Source organism: Artemia sp. Qi Xiang Cuo, chromosome 6, assembly GCF_049724085.1.
Source record: "Artemia sp. Qi Xiang Cuo chromosome 6, ASM4972408v1, whole genome shotgun sequence".
Taxonomy (NCBI): Eukaryota; Metazoa; Arthropoda; class Branchiopoda; order Anostraca; family Artemiidae; genus Artemia; species Artemia sp. Qi Xiang Cuo.
The window spans coordinates 76709637-76733277 of NC_142799.1; the positions used below are offsets into that span (position 1 = coordinate 76709637).

The window sequence follows — 23641 nt, forward strand, 5'->3', positions numbered from 1 at the left end:
GAATTATAAAAGGCTACACTTTATATGGCTCACTGCATGGACCCTGTCAGGGAGGGGATTCAAACCTTCCCCTCGTAAACAAGTAGACTTTTAAAAGGTTTTAATGAAGGAAAATATCAAACTATTGTTTAAATCCTGGTAAAACAAAGCTCCTGGCATTACTTGCCCGACGCCCCGAGGAACCCTGGTTGTCATCTTAGATGAGTAGTTTTCAAATTCAGCTCTTGTTCCTCGGGGCTTTAGCTATTAAGCTAAAAAGATGATGAAGGTTTAGCAGCTTCAATCTTTCTTATTTGTTTTTTTATTTTTAGGGCTATTTTTGGGAAGGTCTACTGTGACTGAATGCACTGTTTCCTTTATTGTATTTCTAGCATTGGGTATCTTAAAAATTTTCTAGCATGTGAACGGACAGCTAATACTCTAGCTTATATATTGATATTTTGCATAGTAATGGATGGCAATATATATTAGTATGTTAAAGTGGTATGTTAAGTGATATTTTAATATAGTTGATTTTTTTAAGTTGATATCATATAGTTTTATACAGGCATGATTTTTGCTTAAAGTCTAGTCAATTTCAGCATTGTTTGTTAAACAAATAAATGAATTAACATGAATTATATCCCCTTCAAATTTTAGGGCACGATGTGGACGAAGGAGGGAGGGGGGACAAATAAATCCACACAAACTACAAAGAAAGTTTTCTTTTTACCTTAGTATTTGTATCTCCAAAAACCTACCAACAACAACATATACCCTGCTAGTGTAAATAACAACGAAGACAGCATTGGCTTTTCATCATATAAACAGCAAAGAGGCTAACGCAAAGAGAAATTTTATAGACAGCAATATCCGTCCTCAGCAAACCAAAAAAGTCGGGAAAAGATAAACTTAAACTTAAGATAAAAATAGAGAATGTTTTCACCAAGGTTTCTGTCGTAAGTTGAATTTTATCTGTATTTTTCTTTTCTGTTCCACTTTTCTTCATTCTGCTCTTATTCTACTTTGTGGAGGACAGCAATTAGCTATGTAGCAAAAATACTCAATTAGTTTTCTTTTTAATTTTCAATTAGTTTACTGTCCTTAAAATTCCTTCATTTGATCATCGTTTCTACTAATTATATCCTACTGACATTAAAAAGACACTTGACACTCCTTCACTCAGTTCAGACACTCAGCTCCTTCTGTCAAGTTTAGTGTTAAACTTTATTAAACACTTATCTATTAAACACTAATTAAACACAATATTAAAGTTTAATATTGTTTAGTGACTAAACAATATTGAAATACCAAGACTATCATAATGAAAACATTTTTGTCTACCTGGCCCCAACTTAAGTCTATCCATGTCTGGAAAGATTTTCTATGTTTTTTGTTTTGATTGTTATAAAATATTATTTATTTATATGTTATATGTTTTGTTTATATTTATTTTTATGTTATATTTATATTTGTTTATATGTTAAAATATTATTTATTTAATAATATATAAATAAATATTATTTATTTAATATATATATATATATATATATATATATATATATATATATATATATATATATATATATATATATGATTGTTATTAAATATTAAAAGTGTCACTAGTATTTCCAAACCGAATCATGAAAAAAATATGCGGAAACTATTTTGGTAAATTCGATAATACTTTTTAAAAATTCAAAGATGTTTTAGGAACATGCAAATCAGTTATTTAAAGACATGTCTTGAGTTTTCCATTACGTAGTATTTTCATATTTATCCTCCGTGTCTAATTGTTTATCTTGTATCTACCCCAAAATAGCCAAGGTCGATTTCCATGTCTTTGTTACATTTGAGTGTGTCATGTCTTCAATTCCTTTGTTTGTTTCTCAAATTGAAACAATCAATTTAGTATTTGTGCTTTATGTGATAAAATTTAAGCAATGAAAGTTATACTTTTGAAATAAATATTTGGAAGGTATAAATGTGACAAAATAGGATAATTGGCTTTACAAAAAGAGGCTCTAAGGGTGTTTAAACAACTAATAATTTGAAGCGTTGAATAATTTTAACAATAAACAAATTAATGCTTAGCTTAGAGTTCTAGTTATTCCATGATACATGCATTTATTTTCCAATTCCTATTTGTCAACAAGATGTTAGGATTAACCCATATTTTACTCGTCCAATCATTGGATTTTATCCAGTTCCCCGCCAATTAATCGCTGTGTTTTCCTTCTTCTATAGCAGTCGAGAAAGTTACACTTCCTAGTGCTCCATGGTGATACATTTTTGCGCTCATTTTCTTCTAATTTTTAATAAATGTTCTTTATTTTTAAATTGGATGGCACTGAAAAAAAAAATCGAAAATTGAAGATCTTCTTCATTAAAAACTGAATTCTCGGTTTTTTCTAATTTTTTAAGACGTATATGGTTTTCTAAGTTTTCACTTAACCTATTTAAAGCATTAATTTTCATTTTTGGTGTCCTTGGTAATTAGAAAAAAAATAACAACTTGAGTTCATTCTACCACAATTAAAACCAATCAAATATGTTATATTTATTACGCATTATCTTTTTAGGAGACTATACACTGAGCATTAAATCTATTGCACTTTGTTATTATTATAAGCGACAAAGTCGGTTTTCTATGTCAAATCTGTTACTGGACCGCGGTGTTTCAGTGGCAGATTTGCCTTCGTAGCGAAAAATAGGCCATGGGTTCAACTCCCACCAATTGTTGGTCTTCATAGCAAATTTCTTTTATGCGCTATACGGGATGATCTGATTCTCGGTGAATCAAGAATCCTTTCAGGAATAGAGAGATGGTGACTTTCTAATACTTTAATCTATGGCGCTAGAAATATTATTTCTATTTTGCGGTCTGGATTGATCTTTTCTTGGTCCGGACTCTCATGGTCCTAGTTGAACCGCATTTTTGGGACTCTTTCGTATAAATAATTTTTCTTATCCTATTCATAAAACTTTCCTAACAAACATTAATTTATTTTTCTTAGGATTATCCGTGCTTACTTATCATGGAGGTCCACACTTCAACTGTATGTGCCAGCGAAGAAAGTGACAAGGGTCATGTATTTGAAGAAGTGGAAACAGATGAAAGGGGTAAGCAATTAAACGCTTTCTGTTTTGTGCAGCCTAATAATATACGTACACGTTTTTCAAAAATGAAAAAACTTATTATTAACGTCAGTTAGTTGGTGAATTACATCTCAAATATGTCTATTTCATGTATAATTTTGTGTGCGTTAGGTTAGGGAAGACAAGCTCAGGGTAGAGTTTGGTTTTGGGTCGGCCTCTGTGTTATCCTGAGATTTTAATGCTCTTATCCTTTGAATGTGCAACCTATCCCTCACTAACACTCCTCTCCCCGAATTATAGGATCAACCTAAATAAAATTCCTATGCGAGTGTCTGATGAGCAGGGTCGTTTCGTTACTAGCCAAAAGTTAGAGGAGGGGGCAAGAGATTTTACCGACCTGCTGGTCATTTTTACCGACTGTTTTTTTTTAAAATTAACATAATGTCCGTTTTGAATACAATACGTAAAATCACTGCACAAGTATAATAATAATAAAACGATTTTATTTTCAAACGTCTTACACGGTCATGCCGATAAGCGACAGTTCTTGTCATAATAAGGCACTAAACATATAAAACTTATGAAAATCACAGCCATAGCCATCGTCACACAAAATATACATTGGTTCGAAATATCACAGATTAAAACTAAACAAAGCCAAACAAATAAAAAGAAAAAAAAAGAATAATGAACTAAAAAAAATAAATATATATATTATTGTTGACGAGTGCATGCATAATTAAAACTCTTGACGAACGAGAGAATAAAACTGTTTGCGTACCGCATATGCTGTGCTGGTACCGGTTGAGCTACATGTTACGGGAGCCTTTGGCGCGAAGGTAGATACTCAGGGGGAGGGGAGGATTTCACAAAGCCGTGGATTTTCGAAAATACTGACTTCAAATTTAAAACACAATTCATCTCGGCGTGTCGAAAAAGTTGTAAGTGAAAATTGTTTTAAAAGGGAGCAATAAGAGACTTTGGGAGATTTAGACACTACCAGAAGAGCTCGCTATTGGATCCCTTCCAGGTGGTCCTTCTGGTCCGAAGTCAGGCCGTAATGCCAAACGGGACAAGTATATTCTACCAGCGATCTGACAAATGGAAGAAAAATAAGCAAAAAGTGGGGGGTTGGGACACCATGACGAGCAAGGAGTTTTAAAGAAAGATGCTTTTATGCTTTTATTTCTGAAAAGTTGTCTCATTTTCCTGCTTAGTGCTTTGATTTCTTTTGCAACGTATGGACGATCTGCTGAAAAACGTTTGTTAACTTCTTCAGGAAAATAGAAATGGTACTTGCCGAGAAGTTTTTCTTGAAAAGTAGTGGCCATTTCATCAGCATTAGCTGTAGAAATTATGCTGTCCCATTTTTCAGTCGTGAGCCAATTGCCGAAACCAAACCATCCTCTGTTTGTGATTGGTTGACTTTTAGTTGTTTCTGTAGTGTATGTGACCCAGACTTTGCTTGTGGGATGTAGCTCAAGGATGAAGTGGTAACTTCCTCCTATTGGGGGGGGGCGACTGGGCAGGGATTCCTATAAAATGTAATGCGGTTTATTAACTATTTTAACTTACACTTTTGTAATGCTGTTTATTTGGTTAACCAAGTGGAAAATTGTGGCACCATTTGTAAAATCAGGACAGGAGTCGGTAAAACTGCTGCGTTTAAAGACCAAGTTCGAAATTTCTGTAGATGACATGTCAGTATTTTTGCGGTCTTTATTGAACTGAAAAAATAATTTTAAAGGCATCGGAAAAATCATGGCGTGAAGCGACACGATTTTACCGACTGACTAGATACTAGGGGCGTCCCTCCTCCCCCCATAAGTGACGGCCCTGCTGATGAGTCTCGTTCCCAGTTGATTATTTCACTTTGGCAGCTGGACATCGCTCGATGAAAAAAAAATCTATTTGTAATATTTGGTAAATATTAGGTGTGATACATTGCGAATAAATATTTGGGTTCGTTTTTGTTTTGATTCAGAGTTGAAAAACTAATTTCTTCAAGAGGAAAAGTTTTGTTTAAAATAATTAACTTTTTAAATAAAATAAATAAAGTTTTTAAATAAAATAAATAAATTTTATGCAATTGTTAAACTTTTTAATTTTTACTCTTTTTTAAAATATATTCAAAGGGGTCTCTTTTGTTTTGATAAATTTTATTAGAAGCGCAGAGGTTTTCGTTCAATTTGACATACGAGTCTCAAGTCATATAGTGACATCTCTTTTTTGCGATCACCGTCTTCTATCATTGCTTAGCTTAGATTTTTTTCAAGTAAGAATGACCAGGCGACATATTCTGTGAATTCTAGCTGACATGTCTAATTGAAAGTGAAATTCTCGGAAGTATTTATTTTTTTTTTAAATTTCAAAATATCTGTTTCATCATCTATTTTAGAAGTTATATCAATACACCAAGACCGAAGGCAATCCGGGCAAAATGAAAAATGTCGGTCACAATGAAAAATTCTATTCCATAAGGTTGTTTTGGGACCTGTTGCGCACATTTTTACTATTTTTTTCTTTTTAATGTTGATAAAGCCCAAACATTTTGTCTCTTAGATTAACTGACTTCCAACTGATCTAACCGAAAAAACTTGCTTGCCTGTAATATCAGAGCCCAAACAGTTTGTTTCTATGAAATTCTAACTTAGCATAAAAAAAGAAGAAAATATTCCTTTTGATTACCTATGTTGCAAATAATACTAATAATTCATTTTCTTATTTTAAACACAATTTTCGTCGGTTTGAGAAAAATGAATTTTTTGCTCTCATCCAAAACATAAGTGAACCAAATATTCACTCACTTAAAGATATATTTTCCTTGGGTAACCTGAAATCCGGGAGCTAATATCGATACTTATCGATATTAGCGATACGTATTGATACTTATCGATATTATAAGTATCGATAAGTATTGATACTTATCTAATATAAGATAATTATCGTGGTTTTAAAAGAAAAAATGACACCTAGTAGTAAAGATTAATGCTAGTCCTTGAGTTCTACTCTCTGTCGTTAAAATATTAATTTCTTCTTGGTATTTTAATTACATGTGTGCTTCTTTCGTTCATTGTTTTTTATATATTCTATATTATGTTCTTTTGGTTTGAAATTTTTACATGTATGATAATGAGAGAAACGCATAGACAAAAATATAAATAAACACGGACAGTATGTAGAAGGAAAAAATATGAATAAAGACCTGAAAACCTAAAACTGGATTGGTTGCTGGGAAACTCCGGTACCTAAATGTAATTCTTAATAGAATTGGAGTTCTGCCACAACCCTCCTTTAATGTCAAAAACCGCTTCTCGATATATATATATATATATATATATATATATATATATATATATATATATATATATATATATATATATATATATATATATATTAAAATTTTAATTAAGTTGCCATTAAGCCATGGCTATTTGGAGAAAAAGCCAAGACAGATGGTCTGAGTGAGAGGCAAATCTGGCGTAAACCTTTTTTAGGATTATATAAAAATGATGTCGTTTCACTTGTTGATAGATAGTCTATCACCCATCCGTCCATCCATCCTAGGGCAGAACTAAGGTAGATAGTCGTGAGCGTATTTCAAAGCCGGTATAGCCATATACAATATTGATACAAAAAACATACCAATGAGACAGATACTAATAAATAAAACTTCCTATTTACGAGGCTTTAAAGATTTTAAAATAAATTTCCTCATGTCACTTTATATCTAGGAGAGATTGATTTAAGGATCTCCAGTATCGGTTCATTTTTTTCTACTTTTCAACTTAATTCCCCTTTGGCTTATTGATTCTTGGCACCTAAAACGAAAATATCCCAATCCATCCCCCAAAATCCCACATAGTGAGTGAGTTCGCTGTCTGTTTGGAAAATTAAGATCCCTAAGCAATCTGTATAAAAAAAAAAAAAACAGTTTGAAGACAGTCTGTAGGATGAAAATCATACTTGGACACAGGACCGGATCTAAGGGGGAGGCTAGAGGGGACGAGCGTCCAAGGCGGCGCGCCCGAGGGTGACATATCAAGCTTAAATTGGAATATTGTTGGACAAAAATTGTAATATTTACAGTATTGATCGTGTGGTAGGGGGGTGGCGAAGTCTACATTTGCCCCTTCCCTAAGAAAAGCGTAACTCCGGCTCTGCCTGGATATTGATGAGTGCTGATATCAGAGAGATTAAACCTCCCAAAATCGGTCTTTCATCCTCCCCCATTGAAAATAATATTTGTCAAAGTAGACGTATTCTATTTCCAATATATTATCTTTAAAACAGACGATGAGGAGATTTTTCGAAAATCTTAAAATTTTTCGTAAAGCTCTAAGGCATTCCAACGCCAATTCCGGGAACAAAACATTTGCAAATATAGATATTGAAAAAATGAAAAATATAAAAAGCTACTTTTTTTTATCAGATTAAAACTGACAGATACACAAGCCTATCTCTATGGGTTATAAAATAACGATGCTTTCAAAAAGAAGCACGCATTCGCCAAAAGAGAACGACCAGAAGTTGTATATCGTGACGCCTTCTCTTTCAAATGAGGCCCCTCTCCTGTCCGTAAACAAATTAGTCCCGCCGTGCCCTTCGTTTGTATAAGAGCTGATGTTTTGTTTTGCCGGATAAATGATAAATATAATAAAAGAGCAACGCACTGTCGTGAAATATCACATGAAACTTGAAAAAAGCGCTACTGAATCTTATCTATTGTTAACATATTGTATTCTATGTTATTCAACATATTCCTTTTTTCAGGTTCAGCTAACGCAGCAGGTTGGATAGTCCTCCTTCTAGCAGTTGGTGGCCTTGCCTTCGTTACTTACAAGCGTCGAAGAACTATAGCATCACTATGGTCGCGGTTTAGAAGTGGTCAAGGAAGATCTCGTGATGGGAGCGTCCGCTATTCTGAGGTAACATTCGAATTTGACTCTTGCTGTGCAGACTGAAATGTGGAATGTATTTATTTGCAGAAACTTTGATAAATCTGTAGCGATTTTTTTCCATTCATAGCAAAGCTGAGTATTTCACTTTTTTAATTGATTTGATTCGTGAAGATTATTGCTGGATCAGTATTTAGCCTTTTAGATATCGAATATATTTATTAATCATAAACACCAAATAAATCGATTATTTAGTGATATAAAGTCTATTAATTGATAGCCATGCAACTTTTTTTTCGAGGGCAAAATACATGTTATATCATCCATTAGGACTTAGCCGGAAATGCACAAATATAGAACTTGCTTTTGCCAATAAAAATGTAGATTATGTTGCACAGCTGGTTGTTATAGACCCTTTAATGGTATTCTGTTTCTGTATTTATTATTTATTGCTGCTATATTTTCTTTCTTTTTGTATTGTTGCTAAAGTTCTAGTAAAGAGCATGTCATTATTTCGGGATGACATTAGTTATCAAACTGCCAATTTTGTTCATTTTGTCCTCATGAAGTCTTAGTCATTACCTGTTTGTTTCCCAGTGCAGCTTTATCAATATCTGCAGCCTGCTCAGAGTAGCGTTGTTGCTTTTACTAAAATTTCTACATAACTTGTTTTTACTGTGTCAATTGATTTAACATCAGAAACGCTATATTATTTTTCGGCTATAGTTTGTTTAACTTCTTTATTCTTCTTTCTTACTCAACTGCCAAGATGTATTCGCTTTGAAAGCATGGTTTCCTCTCAAACAAAATAATGGTACTAATCAGAACCACCAACAAGTGCTAAAAGATACTACATTTCAAAAGTTTTAGCGAGCTTTGGACTTTGCATAACATGCGCACATGTTTTCGTAACTCTTTTGTTGGACTTGGACGCATAGTAAGAGGATTTATTTTCTTATTATATTGCCTGTGTTTTACATAGTCTCTTGTTCACTTTTTCTGCGTGGTTACGATTCGGTTGATTATCATAGCGCTGCTTGGGAATGACCACCCGGGGTCATTTCTAAATTGCTACAATCGCATGTTCGTATTATACGAGCCTAATCCGGGTTGCAGTGGTAGCTAGCAACCTAGTAAGAGACGATCATGTCCAATATTAAGAAATATAAAAACTTGTAACTTCTAAAAAAAAGAGTCAGGTCAAAACAAATAGTACACCATTAGAACTGCCTTGTCCGAAACCCCTATATAGGAAACTTTCTGTCTCTCGAATTGAACAGCAAGGGAAATATATTGGCTTGAAAATCAAGGAAAGTGGCAGCTACTACAGCATTCTGCCTAAATGACATCTTTTTTTTTCTTTTTTTCTTCCACAGATAGCTTGGTACTGGAACATCGTAGAGTTGTTCAATGGTTCATTTTAAAGGAAATTAATGGGATTAATAACCTTTTGTAATTAAAACAAATTATTTTTAAAATAGAATCAATTTTTTACGAAAAACTGCATATTTCATGATAAATATTGATCAATGACGTCATAATCGTAAGATGTAGCCATTTAAATAAAGATACATTCATTTTGGGCTTTATGAGATTTAGAATTATCCAATTCTTCAAAACAGTACCTAGCCAATTAAAAGTAGCTTCAAAAAAACCTTCAATATTCTGACTGAAAAAACAAACAAACAAAATGTTTCTTGTTCAGAAGACAAAGAACATTTTGTTGATAATAGGACCCTTCAAGTTCGATTGCAGTATTTATATCTTAGGTAAAGAATTAAGGTATAAATTCAATTCACTCTACATCATGGTCATTTGTACACGGATGGCAATTTCAATATGAAGACTAGCTACAAGTTTCACAGTCATTTGTGTTGCCACTGAACCAGTAATGAAAGATTTACACTTTTTTTTACTTTTCTCATAATTTTTATTCTCTTCTTTTATAGGTACCTACAAATGATGAAACCAGATTGATCTTTGGTCCAGTTGATCCGAGGAATTTGCACGATGATAGTGATGACGAGTTGCTTGGAGTGTAGGTTATATAAAATGAGATACACTTTGTTAATAGAGAATTGCCAGAAATTTTAGAACCCGACCGTGTAGTTTGTATTTTCAAAACGTTATTTGATAAGTTTCTGCAATATTTTTGAAGGTTTTCGTATGCTCATATGTAAAGTTATAAGGTAGTATGTATCCAAGTTGCTATAGATTTGTCTAAGCATACATACAGAAAAGAAATAGGTAGCAATTTTTCTTAGAACTAGTAATTCTTCCCGAGAATTCAAAAACAAGAGAAAACTCCACGGCTTTGGGAATTTATGTTTTTAAAATGTATATACTTAAAAACAGATTTTTTGGTGGGTCGTTAATCGTCAATTGTAATTATAAAATTAATAGATAATCCGGGTTGCGGCGCTAACTAGCAACTTAGTAAGAGACGATCACGTCCAATATTAAGAAATATAGTTCTAAAAAGTAATTATTCACAGGTTATATACTGACTTCATAATGCACCAAGGCTATTGCAGTGTTATCAAAAGTTGAATTTTTAAATTTAGATTATTTATCCATTTTAGTATGTGTTCGTTGTGACATGTACTCGTATCTTTATTCCTACCTAGGATATTCCGTATTTATGAAAGTGCTGATGGTATATTTCTAGTCGTTTGATCAGTATAATGTCGGTTTTGTGCTTGGGGTTTACAATATACAGTTTTTTAAATTATTGTTTTGTCCATCCATTTTTATATAGTGTGAAAACCACGAAAACCAAGCCTCCATTCCATCATAAAGATTAAAAATAGAATAGATAAAATAGATAGAAAGAATGAAGAGAGACAAGATGATAAAAAAAACACATCCGAAATGGTGTGATACGAGCCTTGCAAAAAATACAAAATGTAAATGTATACAAAATGTATAAAAATACAAAAATACATACCAGAATGCAAAATACAGAAATATAAATTTCTGGAATGGAGCTTCCTTCGAATCCCAATCATAATTGCAGCATCAAAAGCAAACTAACTAAGTCCAGCCCATAGTAACCGAAAATTTAAAAACACTTGGTAGAACAAAAACTTAGTGAGGTAGAATCGCTATTTGAAGCTGATCCAGGGATGGTAACTGTTATTTTGGAGAATCTTAACAGTAAAAGTTTATGGCAAAAACAAATTTATGAAAATTTCAAAAAAAAGCCAGAGATCTTCAAAAAATTTCCAAAAATGGTGTCGAATCAAAATAGAAACTGCACCATTGGAATCATCATATTCGAAAACACTACTCTGTAACAGACGTGTCCCTTTTCTTTTCTTCCCAAGAGTGATTATACTGAACCTGTGGTCATAGAATATTATGAGAGGACTCATTTGAAAGAAACTCACCATATTTAGTACCTTCTGCAAGTAACAAAAGATAATGTTAAAATAAAATACAATTTTTGACAAAACTGCTTCATTTATAAGACACACATCTTTTGATAAATTGCTGTAATGCGTGTTGGAAAAGTTTCTTCTATGGAGTATGATGTCATTGTCATATTTGAGTGACTCCGTTACCTGATGTCCTGAAGTATCATGATATTCCTTGAAATGTCGTCATAAGCCGCTCTGCTTAATGATTCACTCTTTCCCACCTGTGTGGCATCAAAGTTAATCAAACAGTATTTTTCAATTTTCGGTTACTATGGACTGAACTTCGTTCTTTACTAGATTGTAGCAAAGGCTGCAACCATTATTAAACATCTCTGTCCATCCCATCTACTGGGATGGTTCAGTACCCAGTAACGCCAATAGAAGAACAAAAACAGGAGAATAAAAAAAAAAAAAAAAATGAGACGCATCACTGCTTCCCATGCGAAAAAGTTATTTTTCTTGTTACTTAATATGGGAACTCTAATTCTCTTAAGCGGGGTTTTTGGGTATGGTGGTTCCAATGGTGCAGTTTTTATTTCAATCCGACGCTATTATCGTTGTAATTCAGGCTATTATTTTGAATTCCCATATACCTGTTTTCGCAGCGAACTTCTATCCTTAGAGATTAATTGAAAAAATAATTATAGTTCCTGAATCAAGTTCAGATGACGATTCTTCCTCACTTGACATTTTTTTTTTCGAAACGTGTTTTTAAGTTTTGGTTACTATGGGCTGGGGTTCGTTCTTTACTAGATTGCCTCTAAGGAGTCAATCATAATGAGCCGCGATTGTGAACAGTATCCCAGTTTCACCTTGAGGAGTGGTGTCCCAAGAGGAAATTATGGGCTACTAGGCAACAAACTGGAAAAAAGAAAAAAAAATATTTGAAAAGTATGGCCTCTTCCGAAAAGACTGTGTTTGATTGTTTTCAGGTTTCCCCCATTTTTTTTGAAAAATTTCATTCTAAAGATTTTCTTTTCTTATTTATGTTTATCTCAAGACAAAAAAAGAAACCCAATGTCTGAATTAAAAAAAAAAAAAAAAAAAACTAGAGTAACTCCCCTGTCAGAAAAAGCATACACCAATGGAAAAAAAATGCAGAGAAAATATTTAAGGAATTCCAAAACTTAGCCAAATCCTCTGTTCCCTTCGAGACTGGCCTATAGGAACCTCCTGACTGGAAAAAATCAAATAATGGCAAAAAATGTCATCGTTCCTTTTTAGGTAAGCAAAACTCTGACCTTTTTAGGTAAGTTCAGTCATAAGCAGTGCAAGTTTTTTATTCTATTTTTAGTACTTGTAAAACTAAACAGTATACCAATTAAACAGAAACCCAGCTTTCCTGTTCATAAGCGGTCAATAAGTTTTGGTCGATAGTTCATCTACACTTTCCAATCATTCCACATAGCTTAGCGTATACGAAGCCTAATTAGTGGCTAATTTTAGAAAATATAATTTTTTCTCCAATTTAAAGCAGTCTGGTAAAAGCAAATCTGCTTCCTGGAGCTCTTACTTGACCTAGTGTTCTCCAGACTCCAGACTTTTTTTGCGTTCTTTTGTAAGGAATTACAGCACTGACAAATAAATTCTTTTAAGCCAGTCACCATAGCCGTTATGTCTAGTTTAAAGGACACACGTACACATTTTTTAAAAGCTACTATTAGATGGCGTTACTATAGCTTTGCAAGGTTCCAAGAAAGTTGTGAGCTACGACAGTTAGCAAAGATAGGGATATAAACTCAAAACCTCTTATACAGTTTGGGGAGGGTTCACAATGTTTAGAAGCAGGGTAGCATGAGTAGTCGGAGTCGTAGCCAAACCTCATTCGACCATTAGGAGTAGGTCTTATACTTGGATCCTCTAGGCTGTTATTTCTTCCCCTGTCCAATCAAAAATATTTCTAAATTTCATGCGTAGAAATTTAGTATCTCGGCAAATTATGTGTAGATTCAGGAAGCATTAGCATTTCTTTGCTCGGAATTTTATTTTATGAAAATTGGGAATGTCAGCATAGCCGTTATTTTTCCCAGTGAAATCCAAGGATTTTTTTTAGGAAGGCCAGAACTGGAAAATCTCTTTCCAACCTAATTTCGAAGATATTCTTCCATTTTCGATACATTTTCCGTAAAATAAAAGGGGAGTCTTCCTTCCCTTCTCTGACTTCTTGACTATGTCCTTTAGCTATACTCCTTCAATTTCCATATATAATAAGCTAATGCCCCGCCCTGCTGCTATTAATTTAAAGTCATTGAGCAGATGGCCTTTTCGTCAGCTATTCAAACCCAGATTTCCGAAGATTGTCCTTTTAGGCCTACCGTCTAGGGCTAAACGGAAAGCAGGTCGTCCTCGTCTTGGGTGGGAGGATGTCATTAAGAAATATTTAAGGGAAATGGAGACTTCCTGGGAGGGTGTAAAAAGGGAGGTTTTGAATAGATTGTGATGGAGAAGGAGCTTGCTTAGCAGTGTTGGCCTCAGGTGGCTTTGTGCTGCAGTGAGTTTTTAGCAGTAGTAGCAGTAATATATTTTTGGAGTATATTAAAGAAACTAGAATCCTAGGTTTGAAGAAATATATTATGATATTGTGCCAATAAGATGGACTTGAGCTAACAGTATCGAGTAAAACGTAATGTTGAGAACACAAAACGCCCTTGATCGTCACAGAAACTACCTCCACACTCTTCTGCAATGATAATGACCTCTTGAACAATTGACAATCATGAGCCCCGGACTATTTTATAGCTTATTTATATTTTCCAATTATACAATTGGCTAATTTCGTTTATAAGTAAGCAAGGAGAAATATAACGTCATAACTCAGAGTTATATCGAGGAGAGAGAGGCAAAGACCTGTGAAATAGACCTTTTGTGGAGCGTATAGCCTAAACACAATTCGCCTTTTTTCATGTAACTACGATTTAATCTTGCACCCACCGAGTGTGAAATCCTTTTAAAAAAACCCATCATGTTTGCAGCGTTAGCTGCAACCTAGTAAAGAGCGAACCACAGCCCATTGTAACCAAAATGAAAAAAAACGCGTTTTGAAAAAAACTGCCTGATGAAAAAATTGCCATCTGACATTGATTCAGGAATGGTAATTATTATTTCGATTCGTCTTAAAAATAAGTTTATTGCAAAAAGAAATTTAGGGTGATTTTGAAAAAAAACCTGAAATCCCTCGAAAATAGCGTCAGATTAAAATGAAAAGTGTACCATTGGAATCAGCATGGTCAAAAACCTTATACAGGGAAATTATAGTTCTCCTCCTTGAACAAAAAGGAAAATCACTTTTTTGCATTGTTAGCACTGATCTGTCTCCCGTTTTTTCTTTATTTTTTATTTTTTCAGTAAGCCTAGTGGGCTACCAGAACATCATAGAGAGTGATGGCTCAAAAGCTATTTCTCATATCTGTGTGCTTTTTATAAATTCCACTATCTGTAAGTGCCATATGGCACTAAAATGGTACTTTGTGTCCCATTTCTCAAAGGGTGGCACTAGCCGGCTACCAGACCATCGTAGACAGATTTTTATAGTCCGTATAAAAGATATTGCTCATATCTACGTTCTTCCTATGAATTCCATCATCTGCAAGTTCCAAATGACACTAAAAACGGTACTCTTGGTGCCATGTCTCAAGTGGAAAAGCTGGGGCTACTGGGCTAGAAGAACTTACAAGAGTGATACTTGATGACTCGTTTGAAAGTTATTGATCATATCTACGTGCTTTTTTGATTTTACCATCTATAAGTGCCGTATAGCACTAAAAACGGCACTTTTGGTGCCACCTCTTAAGTGGAAGAGTTTGGAAGCGTAAAACAGTAGATCTGCACTGGAGGTTTATAAGATCCCCTCACATATACTCCCCCTCCAGACCCTCATAGTAAGTTTCATAAATCACATACACATCCTAAAAGTGAAAGATTATTGCGAAAACAAATCAACTAAATCTAAAATCTTTTCAACTAAAAACCTACGCAAAATTAAGCTTGAATGATCAGCAATTTGGAATTGAACCTTCAGACTTCACTCTGCAGTGAAGCCTGTGTGCTAGTTATAATGGCGATAATTGACGGGAAGGGACGTCTTTGCCATCCTAGTTTTTTTGCTCCTGCCTAGGTTTTGAAAAACACCTTTTTGGGCATTTCATTGGATAAGGCCCTTTTTTCATTTGAGAAAAAATGGGGGAAACAACTGAAAGTGCACTTTGTGGGAATGTGCTATCAAGTCAGATTTATAAAAAGCAATTAGGTACAAATATAAGATTTTAAATGAACCCTCAGACAGCTCTCTTTTGTTACAGTAGCCTTCTAGTCTCGGCTAGTCAGTAGGCGATTTATCAAGCCCTGTCTTCATTATGGCTTTTTTAGGCAAATTCGGCCGAGTAAAACAGCTTTTTGCTCATTGAAAAGCAAACGTTCTTGGAGAACATGTATTGTTTTGTGAATATGGATAATGAACATTGTTATAGGCTGAAAGTTTTTCGTAGCTGACTAGGTTGTCTGCAGTATTTTCTATATTGTTTTGTCTCCCCTAGATCAGTGATTATTATAAATTATTTTAAAAATTAGTTTTAAACTGAAACTAAGAAGTGACATTAAAACTTAAAACGAACATACATTATTCCGTGTAAATAAAAAAAATCATTAAAATTTAATAAAAAACGAACAGATAAATTTAAAAAAAAAACTTTTTCTGAGGGAAGTAAAGAGCGAAGTTGAAAATTAAAACGGAAACAAATTATTACTTCACAGCCTGTCTAAAATATACCAATAAAAGTAGTAGAAATAGACCAACTAATTATGTTTTCCTATACTTTTAGGATTATAAAAAACTAGCGCTTTACTGGAAACACCAAATAATATAAGAGTTTTGGTACAGTAAAAAGCAAACCTGTTAAGAACACTTTTTACAGAATAAAAATATTATCAATCCCTTTTAAGGTAAGGCAAAAATCCCTTTCAGGACTGTTTTTTTTTTCGTTTAATTCTCGTTTTGATTCTTAAAAGGACATGTCATGAATAGTTTGTAGACAAGTTCGAAGTAAGGCCATCTTGATAGTATTATGATTATAGACTAGCTTTTGAATTTTATCATAGCTTGAAATTCACTGTTAAATGGAGAGAAATAACAGTTCATATTACGTCTTATTTGATCTTCATTCAAGTAATACTAAAGTATATTTCTTACAATTTAAGATTGTATACTACTTACTATTGGTATTATATCTGGCGAGACCAAAACTTTACCTGATAAATCAATCCAATATTTCTGTTATGCTGTTCAATTACTGTTCAATTATGCTGTTCAATTACTTCGTGGTTATTAAAAATATTTAATTTTACGCTTATGTTTTTAAGATAAATTTAATTGTATACTGAAAGTTACTGATGTCACAACTGGTGTAAGACTATGAAAACCTTTATTGATTCGTTTATTGTTGTCTGGCTACATAATCTCTTTTGACTCCCAAATCAATATTTCAATTTTTTATACTTGACTTTTGTGTTTTCAGTAAAGCGCTAGTTTTCTATAACCCTAAAAGTGCAGGAAAACATAATTAGTTGGTTTATTTATACTAGTTTTACTGTTATATATATATATTAGATAGACTGTAAATTAATAATTTTTGTCAGTTTTAAGTTTCAACTTTGATTTTTACTTCCCTCAGAAAAACTTTCGTTTTTTCAAATTAATCAATAAAAATAAACAACAATTTTATGGTATCTTCGCTTATAAAAAGGATGATACAAAGCTCAAAGCAAATGAAAATTGGACAAAAATCATCATAGATAAATAGTAGTACAGGAAGGACTAGAAATGTGTTTAATAATAATAGCAATATTTCGAATCATTATCTTCCAGTCTGTTTCTCTTAGCGTCTTTATCATACTTTCCATAGAAAATAATTGTCTCGCTGGAGCAGATAAGGCAACTGATTTGCTGTATGTTTTGAAGATTTTTCACGTAGTTAGAACGTAAAGAACAGATCCTATGTTTTGTCGATCGTCTCAAAAAATCATAACGTCTTAACTCTCAAAACAGAAAATTTGAAATCGGTTCCAGAATTTCCTACTGCACCCTTCGCAAATGAAGAAATACAGATGATTTGATTTCTCCTATCTATATGATGCATCACTTATGTTTTTCGCGATTGGTCCTTTATTAAGCTTTTACTGTGCCCTGTAGCTTTATTTCTCCCAGTAGAAGATTTGTAGGACCACTATCTTTTGCAGACTGGTTTTCCCTCAGAGGAAAAAATTCCTGAGTTTAGATATTGTGTGTGCATTTACGATGCACTTTTCATTCTTTGCTTGGCATCCGTTGTGTTACCACCTACCGTATATGCTGGAAGCACAAAAGAAAGTCACACAATGACTGCGATTCAATCCTATTTGGAACTTCGATACGATTTACACGAGACGCAAATTCAGAAATAAATCTCGCTCTCTTTTTCTGGGAGGGAAATGGCGATAATCAATATTTTCACGTAAGTTTTAACGTCCTTAGGTATTTCTATATACTGAGGAATTTTGCTCAACGTCTAGACAACATAGGAACAAACTAATTTTCCCACAAAGAAATTTCTTTTTACAGTTTTTTTTTCGAAATTTTCTCTCGTTTTTCCAATGAACATTTTGATAAACAGCAAAAAATAAATAATTTGTGACGGTCGGAAGTCCGAGCAAGCTGAGGGAGCTTAGACAAATAGCCGGCGATGCCTGTTCATTGCCTAGTACAAATCTAAAGATACGGTATGGATTAATCAGTTTCATAAGAAAGTAGAGAATCATAGAACTTAATTTATATCTCGTGAAAGCGATTTTTGAGCTTCGTCACCTTGGAGACCCAGTGACATCAAATATACTAGCTTTGAAAATCTAGTTGAAAGTATTTACAAAGGGTCATTTTTGGCAGAACAAGGGTAGAGCAAAATAAAAGACCACTAGTTCATTTTACACCTCCGAAAGCCACAATGTATTCCTATATATGAGTTCTTTTGAAGGAATTAAGATTCCCAATAGTTTAAAATGAAAGAATAAGCACATGATCCGTCATACCAAAATTTTACCGTCAAACACAAAAAAAGAAGCATGCTAAGCCCAAAAGTTTTACAGAACGAGAAGCTTCGAACAGGGAAATGTTGTTTTCTTAGATGCCTGTAGATTGTCGGTAAATAACTGCACCTCCTCTATTCATTTTTGGTCTTCGTCTGTTCGTTTGCTCAAAACTGAGGGCTACAACTAATAAAAGAACACATCGCCATTTGTAAAACAATTACTAAATCTGTAGCACAAGAAAAGAGAAACCTTAAAATTAAGCATGAAGGGCTAAAATCTTTTTTATAGAGAAACCAGGCATAGTTGTACGACAGGCATAAAAACGAAAAAAAAAACTTAACTTAGGCCTTTTTTCAGGGTTAAAGAAAAAATATTTTGCCTTCTTCTCCCCGACACAAAATTCCAAGTCCTATTGCCCCTTCGCCCCAAAAAAACAACTTTTCCTTAAAGTTTCACCTCAATTCTCCAGCCATGAGGCAAAAAAGGTTTTACTTACCAAACTAAGCATTAAGTTTTTCACATTTCAATGAAACCTGTTGACTGTATCCAACCTCTATAATGAGAAATACTTCCTTGCCTTGAGGCTTCTGCCATAAAAAGAAAAAAAAACTTAACTTAGACCTTTTTTCAGGGTCGAAAAAAAAATATTTTGCCTTCTTCTCCCCGACACAAAATTCCAAGTCCTATTGCCCCTTCGCCCCCAAAAAACAACTTTTCCTTAAAGTTTCACCTCAATTCTCCAGCTGTGAGGCAAAACAGGTTTTACTTACCAAACTAAGCATTAAGTTTTTCACATTTCAATGAAACCTGTTGACAGTATCCAACCTCTATAATGAGAAATACTCCCTTGCCTTGAGGCTTCTGCCATAAAAAGAAAAAAAAACGTACATTCTCTCATGAGGATCGGAGCCCTACTTTCTGATTGTATTGTGGAGGAATATTCCCTTCAGATACCAGTTGTGCAACACTAGGTGATTGTTTTCAATTAGTGGTTGGCTGGAGCTTATGGACACTTACCAACTATATAAATTAAGACATTTTATTAAATTTGGCCATTGACACTATTTTTATAGTTATGGTCATTGAGACTGTCAGATCAGTTAGACTGATCAAATTTAATCACAAGGCAAATTTAAGTTGGCAAATTTAATCAAGTTGGCAAAACAAGTTGGCAAATTTAATCACAAGGTGGGACAGCAACATAATCAGTTTCAGTACGTGAGTGGATACGATAGAAGAACCTGAGTATTTTCAGCCGTTTCTCTCTTACTTGAGTCTCTTAAAGAGATGTTTTCGTGAAAAAGAATATTATTTTAATAAAAAATTTCTTGATCAAACTAAAATTTAAAAAATAGAAAATAGTTCCTAGGGTTAAATAAACGCTTCTCGAACAACAATTCCTTTGAAACCTTATCGAACTCATTTGCAGGTCTGAGAAAAACAATTAAACAAGTTTTGCACAACCCTCGGTACTACAGCCTCAAAGATTACTTATTCCATAGTAATATGGCTTCTAATAGCCTCTATGGCCGCTATAGTACGAAATGATCGGGTTCGTCCGAAATACCGTCGTGTCCGAGATACGATTATCTAACCTACTTAACATGAATAGAGTCTCCATCTTCAATTGAATAAAAAGACAGCTGACGCATCTCATTGTCCAAGGGTATTAGTACATCGGGTCTCTAAAAAGAGAAAGAGGACAGCTTAGAATAACAATGAAAAGGGGAAGGAAATTAAGCATGAGCTGAACAAAAGTAAGAAAACGAATACCTCAGGTAAAATAGCACTCAGAAAAAACGAAAAAACTTATATGCACTGAAAAAAATTTATACAGATAGTTATTGCATATATGCATACTTGTTATTATTATTATTATTCGTGCGGAGGACAAACATAATGAAGTCGAGGCCTAGGCCACGAAGGCCCATTGCCTTCACACAAAAAAACAATAATAAATTTAAATAGAAGGTATCTGTTACTTTTTTTCCCTTATAGGAGTCTTCCTTGGTAGCGTAAATATGTTTACATTATTTTCCCCCATTCTGAGAATCCCACCTGCCAGCTTCAGACCGGCTTGGAGAGGCAACCCTCCTTCCTAAAAGAGACGGGAGAGTCAAACAGCACTCCAGTCATCAGCAACAAGGGGTAATTGATCTTCATAGCATACAGTAGCGCAAAACTTCTTTCTTCCCCCTCAGGCTGCTCCCCCAAGGGATCATTTCTCACGCCACGGTTGATGCTTCATAATTGCTGGGTGATTACATAATTTTGGCTGTCATTATTAAGCTTTAGTCCATACAAATTCGGCAGCATATTCCATAAGATATCCTGCCTGACCGTCAGACACTGGGAAGGACGGACAGTGCCAGAAATTGTCAACAGCAGCCACCTATTGCAAGCCTTACTCCTTTTACACCCAAATTTTCATTATGCAGTCTATACTGTATGTGTGTCCGATTATAAACCGAATATGCTTGTCCTGTTTTGCACCCAGGTCTAATTGCTATCCAAACCGAAAAGCTTGAAAATATTCAGAAGCGGGCATGCCAATTAATGTTTGGGGCAAATGACAGCCTGCAGACACAGAGCCTTCAGGAGCCTTCAGAATCTACCTGAAAGGCACCAACATCTCATAATGTGTTTTGGAAAGAATACCTAAACTCTGATATCCATCGCAAAATTTTACCGGATTTTCAAGAACCACAAACCAGTGGGCCGAAAACACGCAGAGGAGTCCTCACTCTGTCATGCCAATTCCTTTGTCCTTCACTCCGAAAGGCGTCAAAACGGTACCTATCGTCCTTTGTTCCGTACTTTGTGAAGCATTACAATGATGAACTTCTTGAAAATGTTCTGCAAAGTTTTGATAGTTCATTTATATGTTCAATTCATTTTACTGCGTGTTGTAACACGCAGTAAATATAACACTTTAGAAACAAATTTAGGCTATATTTTTGCATATTAGGGGGGGGGGGTTAAAGTATAGCGGGCCTGCATGCCTTATGTGTTAGGTACAATTATTCTGCATATTATGAAGTAAGAATTGTTTTCTAGCTTCACACTGTCCAAATACATAAAAGACTCGGTAGCATTGTCTACGGTTTATTTATTTGTCTAATAGCAGTGACGACGTTTGGGGGACAAGGGGGGGGGAGTTTCCCCCAAATAGTTTGGAGGAAAAATCATTATGTAGTCCATGTCCCTTGACTCTCCAGATGTGGACCCTTCTTTACCCCTCTGTACTTTGTGAAGCACTACCATGATGAAGTTCTTGAAAATGTTTTGGTAGTTCATTTATACATTCACTTCATTTTACTGCGTGTTATATTTCCTTGTCTTGTGACGTCCACTGCTAGCCGTGTGCTATTAGGACAAGTAACATTGAGAATTTATTTATTATTTATTTGCGCCTAATATTCTTAGCGGACACCATGAGAAGATTGTCGCCACTTTTTCCTAAAACGAAACCTCCCTTTCAATACTGTTTTCCCAAACTAAAATTGATGAAAATATCACAGGAAAATACTTGCACAGTTGGCATGTTGTGTAAATATTTCAAATATATGAAATTATTTACGCAATGTCCTCTTTATTGAGACAAAACAATTCCAGTTAATATAAAAAAAACTTTTAAAACCTTATTTTCATTCTCAAGGTTCTAAACAATTTAGAGAATATTTCACGTTTTTAACTTGAATAGTTTAGCTGCAGATCGCTGGAAGTATATATAAATGGACACTCGATTTTTTTTTTAGCTCTTTTTAATTGTTACTGATGTTATAGAAACATAGCTATAATTGCAAATATTAGTTAGTTTCTAATTGTGGTTACTAATAATGGTTAAATATAATAAAAAAAAATCGAAATTCTGCATATAAGAAAACGTACAATTGCTTAAAGTCTTGCTAAACGCTTCAGTGCTCCCAGAAACGTACTCCACCATGTATATATATTATTCTATCATTCTATATACTAGCCACCGCTCCATATGCAAGTTTTTGGAATTTACTTTTCTGCGGTCCTATGGTTTTAATGTTTCAACATAAGACGACAGCTTTACTGTAATTCAATAGCTGACATTCAGCTTTAACGACATGTACCCTGGGTACATCGGAAGCCCAACAGAGCATCATAATCAAAATTTCAGATTGTCATTTAAATATAACTTTATTAAGTCTAATCGGATTTCATGGCTAAGGTGCCAATTCACGAAAATGTACATGGAGAGAACAGGGTGGCAAAAAATATTTTTCAAAATCTAGCGAGGTGTGGCAACTTGGCTGTTTTTTAATATTATTATGAAAAAAAAAATACTTAGAATCGACACTAAATGCGCCCGAAAAAGAGGGTATCTACCCAAAATAAGCCAAATTTTATTTTATATTACCTTTTTAGCTGAAGAAGCAATCTATCTATAAAAATACTGAAACAAAATATATAAAACACATCCAAATATATACTTAAAATTATTACTTAAACCAACATTAAATATAAAACACCAAATATGTTCATGACAAAAAAAGTAAATACGTAACAAAAAAAAAAAAAAAAAAAATTAAACTAAACTTGAAAAAATACACACGTACAATTATTTTTAATATACACATTCAATATAAATAAAAATATTTTAAATATATTTATGAAAAATGAAGTAAAATATACTAAAAAAACAAAAGAATAAGCAAACCTTTTCACTAGCAGCAAACAATGAAATGTCTTCGTCCGAGCTGGTAAGTCTTTCCACTAAGGATCTTAATTTACCAACAGACATCGTTGATGGTACTTTCCTGAGGACCATTTTATCCTCAGACAAGGTAATTTTAATACCTAGGTACCAGTTAAGAAATATACTAAAATCGAACAGTTTATAAAACAGTTAACACATGGAATTATATTGATTTTCACCTAAATACTACAAACTTACCAACTTTAATAGTCAATTTTACTTTTTGACTAGAGATTGCGAATCCGTACTATAAAATTTGGAGTTAGGCAATTAGAATTATATGTTGATTTTTTTTCCGTCATGATTTTGTATAAAACTATTAACATAATATAGAATCCTACAACACTGCAGGGGATACGAACGGAAATCTTTTATGTACAAATTTGTGTGTATAAAATTGTGTACATTAATAGGATCAGACAAACTTACTTAATAATCTATTCCACTTTTTGATAATAGAA

General features: G+C 33.8%; 2 protein-coding genes across 5 annotated transcripts in view; one reads left to right on the forward strand and one right to left on the reverse strand.

The window, feature by feature from the left end:
* The window catches only part of Lerp (lysosomal enzyme receptor protein), a 114953-nt gene extending 104246 nt beyond the window's left edge, over positions 1–10707 (forward strand). Inside the window, exons 14-16 of the mRNA XM_089090364.1 lie at positions 2997–3102; positions 7852–8006; positions 9926–10707. Coding sequence (XP_088946490.1) covers positions 2997–3102; positions 7852–8006; positions 9926–10018 — 354 coding nt within the window. The 3' untranslated portion in view covers positions 10019–10707. The remainder of the gene's footprint in view (positions 1–2996; positions 3103–7851; positions 8007–9925) is intronic.
* Positions 10708–19710: 9003 nt separating this feature from the next.
* Tbce (Tubulin-binding cofactor E) overlaps positions 19711–23641 on the reverse strand; it is an 81134-nt gene continuing 77203 nt past the window's right edge. For 2 of the 4 annotated variants that reach the window (XM_089090367.1, XM_089090368.1), the window contains exons 12-13: positions 23142–23281; positions 19715–20136 (exon numbers count right to left, since the gene is read on the reverse strand). In XM_089090367.1, the coding sequence (XP_088946493.1) occupies positions 20047–20136; positions 23142–23281 (230 nt within the window). In that variant the 3' untranslated portion in view covers positions 19715–20046. Of the gene's footprint in view, positions 20137–23141; positions 23282–23641 lie in introns of all 4 variants that reach the window. The other 2 variants (XM_089090370.1, XM_089090369.1) reach the window with 2 other exon arrangements.